The sequence below is a fragment of the Anomaloglossus baeobatrachus genome, chromosome 5, assembly GCF_048569485.1.
Source record: "Anomaloglossus baeobatrachus isolate aAnoBae1 chromosome 5, aAnoBae1.hap1, whole genome shotgun sequence".
Classification (NCBI taxonomy): domain Eukaryota; kingdom Metazoa; phylum Chordata; class Amphibia; order Anura; family Aromobatidae; genus Anomaloglossus; species Anomaloglossus baeobatrachus.
This window is the reverse complement of record NC_134357.1, coordinates 330,481,336-330,499,168: the sequence shown is the minus strand read 5'-3', so window position 1 is coordinate 330,499,168 and position 17,833 is coordinate 330,481,336. Positions and strand designations below refer to the sequence as shown.

The following is a 17,833-nucleotide window of genomic DNA, read 5'->3' as shown; positions in this document are numbered from 1 at the left end:
CTACTCTGGCACCTGTCAGTCAGCTTCAGGCCTGTCACACAGACCTAACAAATAAGGAATAACGTTTGGAACATGTTCCAAACGTTATTCCTTATTTGTTAGTAGTTTTTCGTTTGTGAACCCTCCCCAACCACACCTATTGCCAATCCATATCATACGCATAAATAGCCTGGGTCTCAGCTTCCCATACACGGTAAGTTTTTTAACTGCATGAGAGGACACACACAAGCTAGGGACCCCAACGTAGAGAAATACTTTGGCGTAGTGTTGTGGCTCTATTGCATTGATCAATTCAGTAGCTAAATTTCTCTTGATTCATATGTTCATGGCAGTAATGCAGATTCCATTTTTTCACATTTTCACTCTTACATATAGCTATTGGATTTTTCAAGTCAGTATTCACACAGCAGTTTCTGCTATTTCATGTATTCCCCTTACATAGTCACTGGTGTGCATACCTTATCTCCCCATTGTCACACAGACCTGACCTCACTCTCCACTACTCTGAACTGATCTCTTGCTTTTCCCACCCTGGGACGTCTAAACCCCTGGTGGGCGTGTTCCAACCGCCTGGTCACGCCCACTGGTGTGTCTGTCTGTCCCTAAGGGGGGGTGACTAGGGTTTCTGGTCGGCTGTGTGTTTCCTAGTGAGGGAAGGTGTTATGCGGGGCCCTATTTGTGACTACCTGGTTTTGCCAGGGCATCACATAACAACTGTAAGCTTTTTTAATGGACTCTGCAGGACTCTGACATAATGTAAAATAATATGATATCTTATCATTTTCACTTTTGCAATATGTTTTAGTCAAGAAATTAGAAATTTACTAAATCTATTATTCTTATCTCCTTGAATTGTTTCTACAATTGATGGAGAACACTGGGGGCAAACATTTTACAGATGCTTAAGTAGGAGATTCTCCCATCTGACTGATATATTTTGAATTGATTTTTAAATACTTTTTAAAATATTTTTACTAATAAACATAAGATATAAATTTACTGATTAGGTATGCTTAATCCTATAAAAAGAAGCTATACAGAATTCAGTCAGTATTTCAATAATAGCTGTTAGTGTTGTTTTTAGGGAGGGTACCGCAAGGATCACATCTTCCGCAAATTATGCTATGCAATGTTTAGTTTTACCTATTCTTAGGATCTGAATATGGTTTTAATATTGAATATATTAGGCTGAGATGCTCAATAAGCAATGTAAAAATGAGCAGAAATAAGGCCAACCCTGTCAGTTTTTGTGAGAAGATTTTTAAATACGACAAGACGTGAATACTGGGGCTGGTCAAACTGATTATGACGTTAATATGGCTTTAAACATATTAACTGAGAATCCCAATTAACTTAAAATAAAAAAACAAATCTGAATCTAAGGAAAGAAGAAGTTAAGATATATCAGAGTGGCACCAATTACAGGAAAACTCCAGTGAGATAAAAAAAAAGTCTTTTAATGGCCATGCCCTCATAAACTATAAAGATGAGATCTATAGTGCTGTTCTTGTACCTGTAATTCAGTGTGACGCTGTAGCTGCTCCTTGGTGCTCCCCCTCCTTTTCTGGGACATTTTGTGATGTATCAGGGGGTGTGACCTCCTCCATGCTGTTAATAACAGCCAGCCCCCCTGATAATATTTGTTTCCTGCTGTCCAAAACCCCAGGGCGTGGCCATGTCCACTGCCACGCCCCCTATTAAGGCAGTGGAGATAGAAACAGGGAGGAGCCAGCAAATGCACTAAGTTCCACTCACATCTCCCACAGCACCCAGGATCTGGCATATCTTAAGAAGGGGCAGCAATGCAAGAAACTATAGTAAGTAACTGCAGCATGGCCCCCCTGTGACTGAGCCTGTGACTGAACAAGACAGCATAAGCTGTAGAAGTGGGCAACGTAATGTACTGCTGAATGTATTTAATGTATATGCATGTAAATTTTTAAAAAACATAATTTTATATGGCCTTTTCCAAATAATAATGAATAATTAGTACATATTTGGTTAATTCTTCTGGATAAACAGAAAGGGGGGGGAGCCAGCACTGCTTGAAAATGGCATGCAAAAAAATTAAAAGTGTAAATTCACAAATTATTCCAACTGTACTAGAATGCAAAATGAGATTTTTAGCAAATAATTAATCAATTCTTTGAGCTACCTCTGCCAACGTCACAGCAAATCTCAATAGGGGGAGTCCTACTCTATATTTAATATTTCCATTGTGCCATGTGGCCTCAAAAATTAATTATAAGCAGAACCATATTGAAGCAACACATTTACCTGTAACATTTCAGAAATAGCTTCCATATTTGCAAGGAGAGGCAACCGCGAATAATGGTAGCCCAGGTCCCCAGCATGTGTAGCGAACGCCACACATACCAGGATGTCAGAACTAGCCCCTCATAGTGCCAGACCAGGGTCCATGAATAAAGGCAGAAGAGGCTCAAGTAAATGGTTCTTGATTAACAAAGGCTGTGGAAAAGGGTGAGGGTGGTTTGAGTGTGAACAGCCACCAATATTTAATTTTGGTATAAACAGAAGGAATCTGCAAATTAAACCAGGCATGCACGGCATGGTGGGGGGTCAGCACCTTATATTTGTACCTGTTCTGCCTTTCATTCATGGACACTGGTCCGGCACTGTGAGTGTCAGTTCTGACATTGAGCCGGCGTGTGTGGCTTTCGCTGCACATTGCTGGGACCTGGATTGCCCTTCATTCGCAGTTGCCTTTCCTTGAAAAATATGGGAGCGGTTTCTGAAATGTTACAGGTATATGTGTTGCTTTAATATGGTTTAGGAGGCCGCATGGCACAAATGTAAATATTAAATATTGAGTAGGACCCCCCTATTGAGATTTGCTGTGAAGTGGCAAGGGGGGCTCAAAAAATGGATTCAATTATTTGCTAAAAAATCTCATTTTTGCATTATAGTACAGTTGGAATAATATGTGAATTTTCACTTTAAATTGTATGCATGTCGTTCTCATGCAGTGCCTGGCCTCCCCCACTTTTTGTTAATTCTTCTGGATATACCACTCCATGACTGCTGCATCCTAGGCCATAGCCCTATGTTGGCCTTATGGGAAATCCAGTCCTGCTAAAGTTATCACCAAAGCCTATGACATTTCTTGAAATTTTTTTTGTCAAATGAGGCAATAAGAGGGAATCGTATTATATATCAGAATTGTTTGAAAGAACTGACCATCTGGCCCTGTTGATCTATTTGCGGAGCTGCCGCCCCACAACCGTGCGGAGCTGCCGCCCCACCACCGTGCGGAGCTGCCGCCCCCACCACCGTGTGGAGCTGCCGCCCCACCACCATGTGGAGCTGCCGCCCAACCTACACCCCACCTACTGTCTCCTCCCCAAAATCCTTTAGAATGTAAGCCCGCAAAGGGCAGGGCCCTCTTCCCTCTGTACTAGTCTGTCTACTGTAAACTTGTATATGTATTTTGTATGTAACCCCCTTCTCATGTACAGCACCATGGAATTAATGGTGCTCTATAAATAAATAATAATAATAATTTAACCTTAATACCAAAGTAACCTCTATCATTTTATTGAGTTATTTGATTGCCATTGCTTGTCTTTGTACTATGAAAGCTATATAGTAAAAGATCAGAACATATTTATTTTCTTTTCTTAGGACCTTCCTCGCTCTGGAATCATCCACAGTAGGAGAATTTGAGGTAAGATGGTAAATCATTTACAATATTCAAGTGCATCTCAATAAATTAGAACATCATCAAAAAGTTAATTTATTGTAGTAATTTAATACTAAAAGGGAAACATAAATTATATAGAGTCATTACAAACAAAGTGATTTATTTCAAGTGTTTGTTTCTGTTAATGTTTATGATTATGGCTTACAGCCAATGAAAATCTAATAATCATTATCCCAGAAAATTAGAATAATTACCATGAAACACCTGCAAAGGCTTCCTAAGCATTTAAAATGGTTCCTTAGTCTGGTTCTGTAGGCTGCACAATCATGGGTAAGACTGCTGACTTGACAGATGTCTAGAAGGCAGTCATTTCACACACTCCACAAGGAGGGTAAGCCGCAAATGGTCATTGCTAAAGAAGCTGGCTGTACACAGAGTACTATATCCAAGCATTTTAATAGAAAAGTTGAGTGGAAGGAAAAAGTGTGGTAGAAAAAGGTACAAAAGTAACCAGGATAACCACAGCCTTGATTGAATTGTTAAGAAAAGGCCATTCAAAAATTTAGGGGAGATTCACAAGAAGCGGACTGCTGCTGGAGTCAGTGTTTCAAGAGTGACCACCCACAGAAGTATCCAGGACATGGGCTACAACTGTTGCATTCCTTGTGTCCAGCCACTTATGACCAATAGACAACGCTAGAAGTGTCTTACCTGTCCCAAGGAGAAAAAGAACTGGACTGTTGCTCAGTGGTCCAAGGTGTTGTTTTCAGATGAAAGTAAATGTTGCATTTCATTTGGAAATCAAGGTCCCAGAGTCTGGAGGAACAGTGAAAAGGCACACAATCAAGACCAAAGTCAGAACAGCCGTCTACCAGGAAATTTTAGAACACTTCATGCTTCCTTCTCCTGACAAGCTTTTTGGAGATGGAAATTTCATTTTCCAGCAGGACTTGGCACCTGTCCACACTGAAAAAAGTACCAATACCGGGTTTAACCCTTTCACGACCGGCCGATTTTTCGCTTTCCGTTTTTTTTTTTTCGCCATTCTTTTTCTGAGAGACGTAACTTTTTTATTTTTCAGTCAATATGGTCATGTGAGGGCTCATTTTTTGCGGAACGAGCTGTACTTTTAAATGAAACCATCAGTTTTACCATATTGTGTACTAGAAAATGGCAAAAAAAATTCCAAATGCTGAAAAATTGCAAAAAAAAGTGCGATAGCACTATGGTTTTTGAGATATTTTATTCACTGTGTTCACTATATGGTAAAACTGATGTGTGGGTGTGATGCCTCAGGTCAGTGCGAGTTCGTAGACACCAAACATGTATAGGTTTACTTTTATATAAGGGGTTAAAAAAAAATCGGAAGTTTGTCCGAAAAAAGTGGCGCACGTTTTACGCCATATTCCGTGACCCGTAGCGTTCTCATTTTTTCGGGATCTTAGGCTCAATGACGGCTTATTTTTTGCGTCTCGAGCTGACGTTTTTAACGGTACCATTTTTGCGAGATGCTACGTTTTGATCGCCTCTTATTGCATTTTGCGCAAAAGTTGTGGCGACAAAAAAACGTCGTTTTGGCGTTTGGAATTTTTTTGCCGCTACGCCGTTTACTGATCAGATTAATTGATTTTATATTTTGATAGATCGGGCGTTTCTGAACGCGGCGATACCAAATGTGTGTATATTTTTTATTTTTTTAACCCTTTAATTTTCAATGGGGCGAATGGGGGGTGATTTGAACTTTTAGGTTTTTTTGTTTTTTTTTTAATTTTTTAAAACTTATTTTTTAACTTTTTTTTTTTATTTTACTAGTCCCCCTAGGGGGCTATTGCGATCAGCATTCCGATCGCTCTGCAGTATCTGCTGATCACAGCCACAAGGCTGTAAACAGCAGATACGCTGTCTTTCTCTTTTGCTGTGCCCCGGGCACAGCGAAAGTGAAACCAAGTCATGTGTAGTACAGGAGTCATCACATGACCCTGTGCTACCATGACAACTATCGGGAGTCACGTGATCGCGTCACGTGACTTCCGGTTTCGGGTGGTAAGTAAATGCTTACCGCAATCGCGCTTATAATGGCGCTGTCATGTATTGACAGCGCCATATAAGGGGTTAATCGGCACGAGCAGATAACGATTCTGCTCGTGCCTAGCAGGCACACATCTCAGCTGTGAAAATCAGCTGAGATGTGCGCCGATCGCAGCATGCTGCCGCCGGAGGACCGCGGGCAGTAAGATTATGTCATTTAGGACGTAATTTTACTGCCCGCGGTCGTTAAGGGGTTAATAAGTACAGTATCACTGTGCTTGATTGGCCAGCAAACTTGCCTGACCTAAACCCCATAGAGAACCTAAGAGGTATTGTCAAGAGAAAGATGAGACACCAGACCCAACAATGCAGATGAGCTGAAGGCTGCTATCAAAGTAACCTGGGCTTACAAAACACCTCAGCAGTGCCACAGGCTGATCGCCTCCATGTCACGCCACATTGATGCAGTAATTCATGCAAAAGGAGCCCCGACCAAGTATTGAGTAGATTTACTATACATACTTTTCAGTAGGCCAACATTTCTAAATATAAAATATTTTTTTCAGTTGGTCTTATATAATATTCTAATTTTCTGAGATAATGATTTTTGGGGTTTTCATTGACTGTAAGCCATAATCATCAACATTAACAGAAATAAACACATGAAATAGATCACTCTAATTGTAATAACTCTATATAATATATGTGTTTCCCTTTTTGTATTGAATTACTGAAATAAATCAACTTTTGATGATATTCTAATTTATTGAGATGCACTTGTATGTGGAGACAGTGTATCTACTATTTAAAGAGGACCAACCTCCTTATCTTCAGATATAAACTAAAGCCAGAGCTTTACTGACGCTATAATGCTGATTCTAATCATACCTTTAGTTGTGATATCGGATGTATACTTTCTGAAATATCGGCAAGTAAAATTTGTGTTGATTGATAGGTGCTGCAGAACATCTAATAGGTGGGTCGGGTTTTGCTAGTTATTTCCAGAAGGGGATCAAATAATTATTTACTTCACTATATGAAGAAAAGACACTTTATTCAAATTAAGCTTTTATTCAAGATGTTGTGGCAGGTTGAGTTTTTTTGGGGATAAAATTCCATCCTTCAAACATATACTGTATTATGTATACATCTGTATATGTCTGACTTGGTCTGAAGGGGGGTTGTCTATTCCCAAAATATGACCTGCCAATATATCTTGAATAAAGGATTAATTTAACACATTTTCTATCTAGCTTTCCATCTAGAGTGACAGCTCAATTAGAGGCATTATTTTCCTTATATGCCATCTGGGTTCTGTAACATCTGTGCCGACTTCTGCTTTGGCCGCTAGGTGGCATCACACTGTTGTTGCAGATGATGCTTAATTTAACAATCCTATTTTATTCCTGTAACTTGTGGCTCTTTCCAGTCTGGAAGCTACAGGGTTAATTTTGTTGCCTTGATTTCTGTCTGTTGTTAGCACTGGGTGGGGCTGTTCTAATAAACCTCAGAGAGCCAGCTCCTACTGCAAGTTAATAGAGAGTCTATCCTGGTTTGTGCTTCTGTTCTGAGCTCCTATATTTTCATCTGATATTCCTGTTCATTGACCTCAGCTTTACATTTGACTACCCGCTTGTTGTTTGATTCTGTTCTTGACGTGACCTCCTGGATCTGACTTGGCTTCTTTACTATCCTTCTCGCCAGCTTGCACTACCACTGCAGCTGACTCTGTAGCCCTTAACCAGGGAAGTCTGTTTAAGTCCATATTCCTGTACAGGGGTTAAATGGTGGAGACCAGGGAAACCCTTGAGTTCTGGGAAATGGAATAGCTCAGCCTGTTCATGGTCATAATTTTGAAGCTTTCAAGGTGACGACTATCTGTGTAAGGGGATGTACTAGTGTGGTTGAGTTCCTACCCCTGAAGACACCAATTGCATCAATGTCGTGTAATGTGAATGATGTATTGTGTCTTTTATAAATATTGTATCATGTGGATTGTAGTGTATTGTAATATAATATATTCCTGTCTAATGCATGTGATGATATAATTGTTTATAGTAATTTAAGATAGGAATGTATAAGATGTAACAGTGCTAATAGTGTAATATAAATATGTAGTGATATAAGCAGTAATATAATGTAACGTATAATGCATAGTGTATAATATATTTTACTGTAGGATGTGATAATGTATTATAATGTTGATAAAGTCTAAAGTATTATTTATAATTTTTGTATTATGTAGGTGAAAGGTAAGGTCTGCCGACCAACTGACTGCAGGGGCAGACAGAGTTAATGTTGGGACTAGCCCACTCTTGGAGAGGTCAATTCAAAGAAAAGGTGACAGTTCCTACTAGACAGTGTAGTAGTTGGGAGTAGAGATGAGTGAACCTGAGGTTTGAGTTTTGGTTTCGAAACCGATTTTCAAAAAAATCAAAGTTCGGGTTCGAAGTTCAAACGGCTTACATTTGGGGTACAATTAGCATGATCAGATGCAATGTGCACACACAAACAAAAAAAAAAACAAAACAAAAACATTTAAAAACTCTACCTATCCTCCCCCGGATGTGTTCTGTTTATGGCTGGCTGCATGTGGACATAGACACAAACTGTCCAATTACTGATTCCCATTGAGGTTTGGCACAAGTCAGAGTCCCAAACCGAACCATATCTAAGGTTTGAATGTGCCCTGAGAACTGAACCTCCAAAGGTTCGCTCATCTCTAGTTGTGAGTAGCAGTTGAGTGCCCCAGTGTGAAGTAACATCAGACAAATAGTCTCCTGACTGTCAAGACTGCATGCATTGGGTGACATGTGGCATGAGGAAAGAAAGACTGGACGGGGATAACGAGAACCCTACTGGTGGGTTGAGAGCTGATAAGAATATCAAGAGGGATAAAGATCAATCTTCATACAGTGTGGCTCCAGTTAATTGGAGCCAGAATGCAGTCAGAGTCAGGCACTTTCAACCATAATGGAACTCAGTGAACCCTGACCCAAGGGGAGTTTCCATAGATAACCAGGAGCATAAGGCCTTACTCTGGGGATAACTGACCACGCATAGAGACTGGGCGTTGAGCCGTTGTAGTGAAGGGTAACATCACTATTGTAGTGGAGTGTTGAACTGGGTTGTACTTGGACGTTTGGGAACTTGGAAGTATATACTGAAACTAAAACATGTTATGCCAGCTATCTCCTGTGTAATGTTGTAACTGAAGGAGTGTTGAACCTGTCTAGTAAAGAATCGTTTCAGAAAAAGAACTGTTTGTCTCTCAGATTATTTGTTGGTCCTGGCCAGATGATAACAGTGGTAGCATGCTGCCTGCACCTTCACACAATCCATACTACTGAAGTCCACACACCCAGCCAGGACCATTTCTTCTAAGTAGAGTGCGGGAATGTCCAGATATCCTGATATCGCTAGCTTAAAGGCCCCATTACACGTAACGACGTATCTAACGATATATCGCCGGGGTCACGGATACCGTGACGCACACCTGCCATTGTTAGCGACGTCATTGCGTGTGACACCAATGAGCGGCCGTTAACGATGGAAAATGCTCACCAAATCATCCATCGTTGACACGTTCCTTTTCAAAAAAATCGTTGATTGTTGAGGACGCAGGTTGTTCGTTGTTCCCGAGGCAGCACACACCTCGGGAACGACAAACTACAGCTTACCTGCGGCCTCCGGCAATGAGGAAGGAAGGAGGTGAGCGGGATGTTACGGCCGCTCATCTTAACCCCTCCGCTTCTATTGGGCGGCCGCTTAGTGACGTCGCTGCGACGCCGCATGAACCGCCTCCCTTAGAAAGGAGGTGATTCGCCGGCCACAGCGACGTTGCCAGGCAGGTAAGTCCGTCTGACGGCTCCTAACGATATTGTGCGCCACGAGCAGCGATTTGCCCGTGACACACAAACGACGGGGGCGGGTACACTCACTAGCGATATCGCTAGCGATATCGCTGGGTGTAAAGCCCCCTTAAATCCCTCGCCCCACGTCTATTGCTGCATGCACTCCTACATGCGCATGACAGATTGACTGGCCCAAACAAATTATGTATCCCCTCCAAATGGTGGTGGATCAAATGCAAGACCTGGCCAATTTAGTCCAAGGTCTTGCAGAGTGAATTTGCCAGCTTAAAGCCGCTAAGGCCCAAGCCCCTGCAGCATCTCCCTCCATTATTTCTGAACCCAAAGTTAACCTCCCCAACTGATTTCCAGGTGGTCGTAGGATTTTTTTTTCTTTTTAGGGAAGCTTGTCGCCTATATTCCAGGTTCCACCCACTTTTGTCTGGTTCTGAAAGCCGCTTGTGGGACTCATCATTTCCCTGCTGCAAGGTGACCCCCAGGCTTAGGTCTTTTCTCTATCTACTGATTCTGCAGAGCTATCCAGTCGACTTGTTTTTTAAGCTTTAGGGCTCCTACACAACCCTGACTGAGTAACATAAGCTGGAAGTAAATTAATTGCATTCCATCATGGGCAAAGTCCTGTGGAGGATTACTGTATGGAGTACACGTTAGTACAGTTTTCGTCTCCTGACTCCCTGGAATCAGCCATGTCCCTTTCAATATGCCTTGAACGGCAGTTACATGAACGCAGACATAAATGCACTGCTGAGTCTGACTGTGCACCTGTACCTAAAACTGGTATACCGATTACCATTACTGCTGAAACTATGCAGATTGGAATGACCAAATCCCATTGACAACAATGGGCCAAGCATCAAAAACTGAATCCTAAGAGCAACTGTGGAGAGCCTGAATGTCAGATGCATGCCTGCTGAAAACAACCGCTGCCAGAAACACGCCAGAGCTTAGGTGGGTCCCGGGATGCCCACCTTGGTGCAGAGGTATTTCCCTTGGATTCTGCAAAACTACTTCTCCCTGTTTTTTTATCTTACCTAGAAAAATCTTTGCAGTTTCAGGCCTTTATTGATTGTGGTTCTCCAGAAAATTTTGTTGATGCCCAGGTGGCAAAGAATTTTGGGTTACCCTTACTAAAATTCTGTTTTCCAATAAGGATTACTGCTATATTGATACACCTCTCACCCAAGGTGTGGAGAAGTACGTCACTAAGGAGGTATCACTTCTTGTTGGAGCTTTACATTTTGAATGTGTAATTTCTTGGCCTTGAAAACATATCCGCAGCTGTAGTAATGTGCATGTCTTGGTTATGTGAACATAATGCGGTCAAGACTGGCAGTCTGATTATATTGCACGCTGAAGCCCTGAGTATCAACAGAGATGTATGTCTTTATCTGTGAATCTGTCTTAAGTCATACCATGTCATTTACCTGATGTATTTGGAAATATTGTTAATGTATTTTCTGTGTCTGAACCTTAAAAATTAGCCCCAGGCAGGGATCATGATTGTCTCATTGATCTAGTACCAAACTCCAGTCTCCCCAAAGGTAAAAGATATAATCTTTCTGGTCCAGAACGTCAGGCCATAAAATATTATATAGCAGACAGTCTGCAAAAAGGGTTCATCAGACTTTTAGATCTCTTGGATCTGACCCACCTTCCTGATTATCCTTCTTGCCAGCTACCAAACAGCAGCTGACTTTGTGGCCCTTACCCAGGGACCTCTGCTTAAGTCTAGATCCCTGGACAGGGGTTAAAAGATGAAGGCTAGGGCAACCCCTGAGTTCAGGGAAATAGAGGGTGGGCCATAAGTATGGATACACCCTGGGTGGGCCATAAGTATGGATACACCCTGATAAAAAAAGGCGTCACCCGGCCTCAAATGTTTTGCCTCTCCCATGTACTAATATGCCACAAACGGTAAGATGATATCAGCAACCACTTCCATATTATCAGGGTGTATCCATACTTAAGGCCCACCCAGGGTGTATCTGTGACGCCCCTGGACTATCAGGTCGTCACAGGGTACTGCACAAGCTGCCCTTCCATACAGTATTCCGCCTCCCTCTTGGTTCTGGGTCCCTACTTAAGTGGTGTTGCCTCTACCAGCAAATCAAAATAATCCTAGAGACACCCTGCACCACACACACCTGACACACCAGTGGACAGCTTGAGAGGAGTAGAGTCGCCCAACTGGGGGGTCAGGGGGGGGAGGTGAGGAAGTATAGTCAGTTGAGTTGAGTTGAGTGGAGTGAGTGGAGAAGGAGGTGGAGAGTAGCCCTTGAGCTGAGAGGAGGTCAGAGAAAGTCGGGAGTGGAGACTCCCGAAGTAACTGCTTAGGTTGCAGTCGGTGGTCTGGGCCTAGTGGCGTCAGACCCCGGTCGCAGGGGATCGTGGCAAGGTGCTCGGACCAGTCGAGGAGGACAACCGGCAGCCTGGCCCTATCACTGGTCCGGGACCGAAGGCACAACGGGGTACACGGACCCTAGGTCGGGGAGTAGTTTCAGGCAACCCGACAATTCACCTGAGGAGAACAGAGCCTTCACAATCCGCTCCCACCTGCTCCAGAATCGGGGCATTAGTGCAACGAGGGGATAGGACTTTCCAACCAAAACGGTCCAGAAAATCCCAAGCGTGAGCCCTGAGAGCAAGCTCCCATACTTCACTTAGCCATAGTAGCGAGCGGGGCCCAGCTAGTTCCAAGCTACCGGGCCATCAAGTTGAAGTCTAAACTAAGTGCCAGGAGGCAGGTCACAGACCACCAGGCAGCACCACTTGGGGACGGGACCCAGACGAGCTCCCCTCAGCGGCAGCGGTACCCAGAGACTTGGTTTACTCGGTTGTCGGTGTCTGCTTATGAACTGAGTGAGTACGAGAGTGACCCCTTCATACCACAGCACTACCCCCCATTTCACCGAGTCCCGGGGCATCCCCTACTCGTGGAGGGTTCCAACACCTTGCTGCCCCATTTCATCAACCCCGAGTACTCCCAACAGCAGTGGTGGTACTCCTAATTACCACACACCACGGGTGGTGTCACTAACTATAACTCCCCTGTAAATACCCCCCTTTTTCATTTGAGTGGCCACACGACCCCCGGGTCCAGAGACCCTCGAGCCACAGTGAACCTGGATCCGAGCAGCTCGGCTGTTTCCATGGGGGCGGTACATATCCATACTTATGGCCCACCCTGTAGAGCAGCAAGCACCAAGCCTGTTCATGGTAGCCATTTTGGAGTTGTGAGATGACTGTGTGCACATTACAGGTTTCAATATGAACACAGACAATGTCTGCTTAGAATTTGTGTGATCCTCCAAATTCTAAAAATAGAGCACATATACAAAACTGTTCATATATACATTATTTTGCCTGCGATATGCTAGCCTTTAAAAGTGTGCAAATAGTATCTTTTTATCATACCGAATTAACATTTTTTGTATGTATCATTAACAAAAGGTATCTTGATTCTTATCATGATTTTAGCTACATGGTACAATATTCTATATAACATATAGAAGACTTGTTTATTACATAGGGATGAATACACATACTTAACTAAACCAATGATACTTTATATGTTTAATCTAGGTGCAAGACTTAAATGAGTTTATAAATTCTATGATCAACACACTGTACACCCCCACTATCAATGGTAAGTTGCGATTTTCACATTTGTATTACTACTGCACTTTTCCTGCATTTCTAGTGGACTAGATATTGAACGAATTTGAAAGGTGTTCCATACAAGAACATGGCAGCCAATTTGGTGATGTCAATATGGACAATTTTTATGAAACATTACAAATCCTCCTGAAGAAATAAGCAAAGAAATATAAATGTTGTTTTCATTACAGGTATCATTCAACCAATTCCCATTCCCAACGTGTTACAGAAACTGGATATCAATTTGGCTAATGGTCAAATTGAAATATATAAGGTAACATAATCTAACCAACATCACTGACAAATAGCATAGTGGTAAAGTAGTCAGTGTACAGCTTGTATAACAGTGTAAATTTGGTGTGCCCTCTAAATAACTTAACACACAGTCATTAATGTCTAAACCGCTGACAACAAAAGTGAATACACCCCTAAGCGATCTCATTATTTTATCCCATCTTGTATCTTAACGCAATAAAAAATTGTACATAGTAAACTGGTAAATATAAGAAGATATCTGAGTGTAAAGAGATTAGTCATAACCTAGACATACTTCTCACTTTTTTGTGTCTAGTAGAGTGATAAGTTGCTGCCTCATGATCTTTCCCCTCTTGATATACTATAAATATCTGATAAAGCAGTTCCCATATCTGAAACCTGTGTGTATCTTAAGTATGAATCTCAGTATTGAACCATAAGAAATTCAGATATGAATGACAATTCTCTTTATTCACTTATTTTTGAGTTTGGGAACACTTTGATAATATCTGCTGTGTTATGACGAGGAGGCAGTGTCTGACCCTTGTATTCAGGAAACTCCTGTGCCATGCTCTTTCCCATGGCTCCTTCTCTAACTGTAAGGCTATGTGCCCACGTTGCGTTCTGTCCCTGCAGAAATTTCTGCAGCGATTTGAACAGCACACGTGCGCGTCAAATCGCTGCAGATAAAGTGCGCACTGAAAAGCCGATTTCATGAACTCTGGATGCAGCCTCTCCCATAGACAGAGCGGGAGCTGCATGTAAAGTGCACGAAAGAAGTGACATGTCACTTCTTAGAACGCAGTGCTTCGGCAGTAGCCGAAGCGCTGCGTTCTAATACGCCACGTGGGTATCGGTTAGGCACAATCTCCATAGATTGTGCAGGGGACGCAGGACGCATGCAGTTACGCTGCGGTGCAGATCGCAGCGTAACTGCATGTAAAATACACTACGTGGGCACATAGCCTTACAGTCTTCCAATTGCATCTGGAGTGTTCAATGTGTGGTGTGCAGGATACCTAGTACACTGGTCAGCTTGAAGGATCCTCAGTTTGTCAAACAGTGGTAGTGGCCATGCCCTGCTCCGGGCACATCGATGAAGTGGACTGGGCACACAGTCTCTGGATGTGCGGGGGTAAAAGATGTTATTACTGGCCATTCTGGTGGTGGTTTTCTATGGCATTCCACATGGTGTTAGTGTAGTGGAGGGAGACAGGAGAGTCAGGAGACACTTCAACAGTAAAACAGATGAACTTTTACTTGCTTAGTAGCCAAAAGCCATAGCTGGTATAACATGTCCAGTTAACAGGTTCAGGACAAGCACATAGCGATGTATACAGGGAAAAAAAAAGTCAAATATGAGGCATGATAGAGAGTGAGACATGCAGTCATAGCTTATTCTGCTGACCAAGCTGACACAACAGTGTTTTTTCCTCCATCACACTGATGTGACTTTCTCAAGGAGACCCCTAAGTTCCAGTTCCCTCTAACTTTCATGGTGTTGTAGGTTCTCCTGCGATCTTATCTTCTTTATGGAAGACCCCCTTCCTTGCCCGAACTCCTCCTGCATCCAAAGCTTAGGGTTTCTGATAGGCTAAAGGTGCTCTGCTAACCAGGGCATTCTGCCTCAAAGGTTGTAAGTCCGCAGAGATACTACAGGTTTCTTCATGTCAGTATGTCCCCATTCAGCCCTATGTAACAGGGAAAATTACGGTAATCCCCTACATGTTTTTCTGATGTGTTCACTTGCTGATCACCAACTGTACTCTTAAGTAACTAAAGTTACTGCAGCCTGTGTCCAAAACTCTACCCACCAAGCTATTCGCCTAGCAACTAGCTCAGTGAGGAAATAACTCTTGTACTTGTTTATGCTGCGTACCTCATATAAACAATGCAAAACTTTAAGTATTAAAGGCACATATATATAAAATACACTTTAGGCCCCTTTCACATGTCAGTGATTCTGGTACGTTTGTGCTTTTTTTTAGACGTACCAGAATCACGGACATACGCAGACCCATTATAATGAATGGGTCTGCTCACACGTCAGTGATTTATCACTGCACGTGTCTCCGTGCGGCGTACCCGCGTGTGCGTGATTGCCGCACGGAGACATGTCCGTTTTTTTCTGGCATCACTGATGTCCCACGGACCACGCAGTTGTGTGGTCCGTGAAACACGTGCCAGAAAAAAACGTGCATTTAAAATAATAAACATTTTTACTCACCCGGCATCCAGCGATGTCCTCTGCAGCCCGTGCAGCTTGCTGCTTCTGAGCCGGCTCATTATTGTCGCGCATATTCATGGTACACGACACAGCCGACCCGGAAGCAGCTGCTGCGGGGGTCACCGCCGGCCGGATGCTGCACCGCGGGAGCGATCAGCACCATGGACAGCAGGAGCGGGCGCAGGTGAGTTGATTTCTAAGTGCAATCACGGGCCACGGAGAACGGAGCCCGGATTGCACTTAGACAACCCACGTGTGCCGTGATTTTCGGCACACGCAGGGACATGTGCGTGTTTTACACGCCAGTGAAAAACGTCTGTGTTTTTCACTGACGTGTGAAACGGGCCTTAATGTAATTCCCAACTTTAAAGCATTATACATTATTAGGAATTATCTAATTATTCAATGATGCGGAAAAAGTGTTCAACTTATCATCATTTGTTATCTGTTTTCAGGATCTAATCTTAATATCAGTGAATGTCTGTAAAGCCTGATATCCCCTTGCTATGATAAAGAAGAAGGATTCACCAAATACACACTTCTTTTTTATATATATTGTTACATTAGACCAATAATGCCGAATCTGTAAATCTCCAGCTCCTCCAAAACTACTTTCGTAGAAGCTGAAGAGCCACAGTTTGGAGACCATTACGTCCGACCCATTGAAAACCATTAAATAGTAAGCAATAGCTATTGTTGATACTGGATATTTTTTTTTATTTTGTCATTTAAAAACTCAAAGCCACCTTAAAATTGCATCTAAATTCACCCTTTTATATAAGATACAATAAACTGCAGCATTTTATTGGCAACCAGGTCAAACTAAGAATTTTCATTAATGCTTTGGCCAAGGTTTTTTTTTCAAAATGTTATACATATAATGTAATTATATGTATTATTATAATGTATGTTAATTTTCCTTTAATAAAAATTCTTTTATTGGCCTCTCTCTTTTGTGAAATTGCATTACATTTCCATATTTGAAACTTGACAATGTTTTCAGTAAATGTTAATCGAGCATCCTTTGTTGTCCTTGGAAAGAGATCATTGTAGACTGGAATTGAAGAGAAATATCAGAAGTGCTATATAAATTCAGAAATGACAAATCAGAAATCCCGCCCTGTTGTCGCTCATTAAATATAGCAGAGAAAACGCATCCTGGGAGGATGCGTTTTCTCTGCTATATTTATTGAGCTACAAAAAGGCGGTATTTGGTATTTACGACACCACTGGATGGTGACCAATGTTTTTTGAGCCTTGATTTTGATCTGCTGATGCCCATCATCTGAATTGCGGTAAGACTGTTTATTATACCGCTATCGTATAGTCTTATACCGCTATCAGAAGTCCAAATAATTTGAACCCGATCACCTGACAAAAAGGCGGTTCCTTATGTGGGTGGTGCGGGATTTAATATCCTTGTTATTGGTATTTTGGATATTTGGGATGTTTTTTGTCTTTTGTGCCTGACACTTGACCCTAGCCCGTTTGAGCTTGGTGGCTATTGTAGACTGTGTGTCTTTTGCTTTTTATGACACGTTTTTATTCAATGATATTTGTCATTTTTTAAATACACTTATTAAAAGTTAATTTTTAGGTCTATTTCTTTCTAAGGATTGTGTTCAACCCTTAGCTATTTTTGATATTTACTCCTAATAGGGGTGAATTCTGGTGGTAATCTTTGCTAATAATCTATTTAACCCCTTCACGACCGCGGGCAGTAAAATTACGTCCTATTTTAACGTGACTTAACGACCAGGGACGTAATTTTACTGCCTAAACTTCATTTGATTGCCGTGGCCATAGCAACGGCTTTCAAATGATGTCCCCTGCTGTTTCTTACAGCAGGGGACCTTTGCTTGACCCCAGGGGGGGCGGCATCGCCACCCCCTATCGACGATCGATGTGATTGGCTGTTCAAATCTGAACCGCCAACCACATCGATCGCACTAATTTCGGCAAAAATAATGCCCGAATTAGTGCGATCCTGTGAGATCCAGCTATGAGATGCCGCAGCTGCTGCAGCATATCATAGGTGGACCTCAAACATGCCGCCCCCAGCCCCTGCAGCACTGATTGGAGCGATCGTGCTATGACGCGCAATCGCTCCAATCAGTGTGCAGTGGGGCGGTC

At 42.4% G+C, this 17,833-nt stretch overlaps 1 protein-coding gene across 1 annotated transcript in view; it reads left to right on the top strand.

Moving 5' to 3' along the window:
• The window catches only part of LOC142310071 (BPI fold-containing family B member 6-like), a 54,423-nt gene extending 38,229 nt beyond the window's left edge, over positions 1 to 16,194 (top strand). The window contains exons 12-15 of the mRNA XM_075347539.1: positions 3,643 to 3,685; positions 13,144 to 13,207; positions 13,410 to 13,492; positions 16,156 to 16,194. Coding sequence (XP_075203654.1) covers positions 3,643 to 3,685; positions 13,144 to 13,207; positions 13,410 to 13,492; positions 16,156 to 16,194 — 229 coding nt within the window. The remainder of the gene's footprint in view (positions 1 to 3,642; positions 3,686 to 13,143; positions 13,208 to 13,409; positions 13,493 to 16,155) is intronic.
• The last annotated feature ends 1,639 nt before the right edge of the window (positions 16,195 to 17,833 follow it).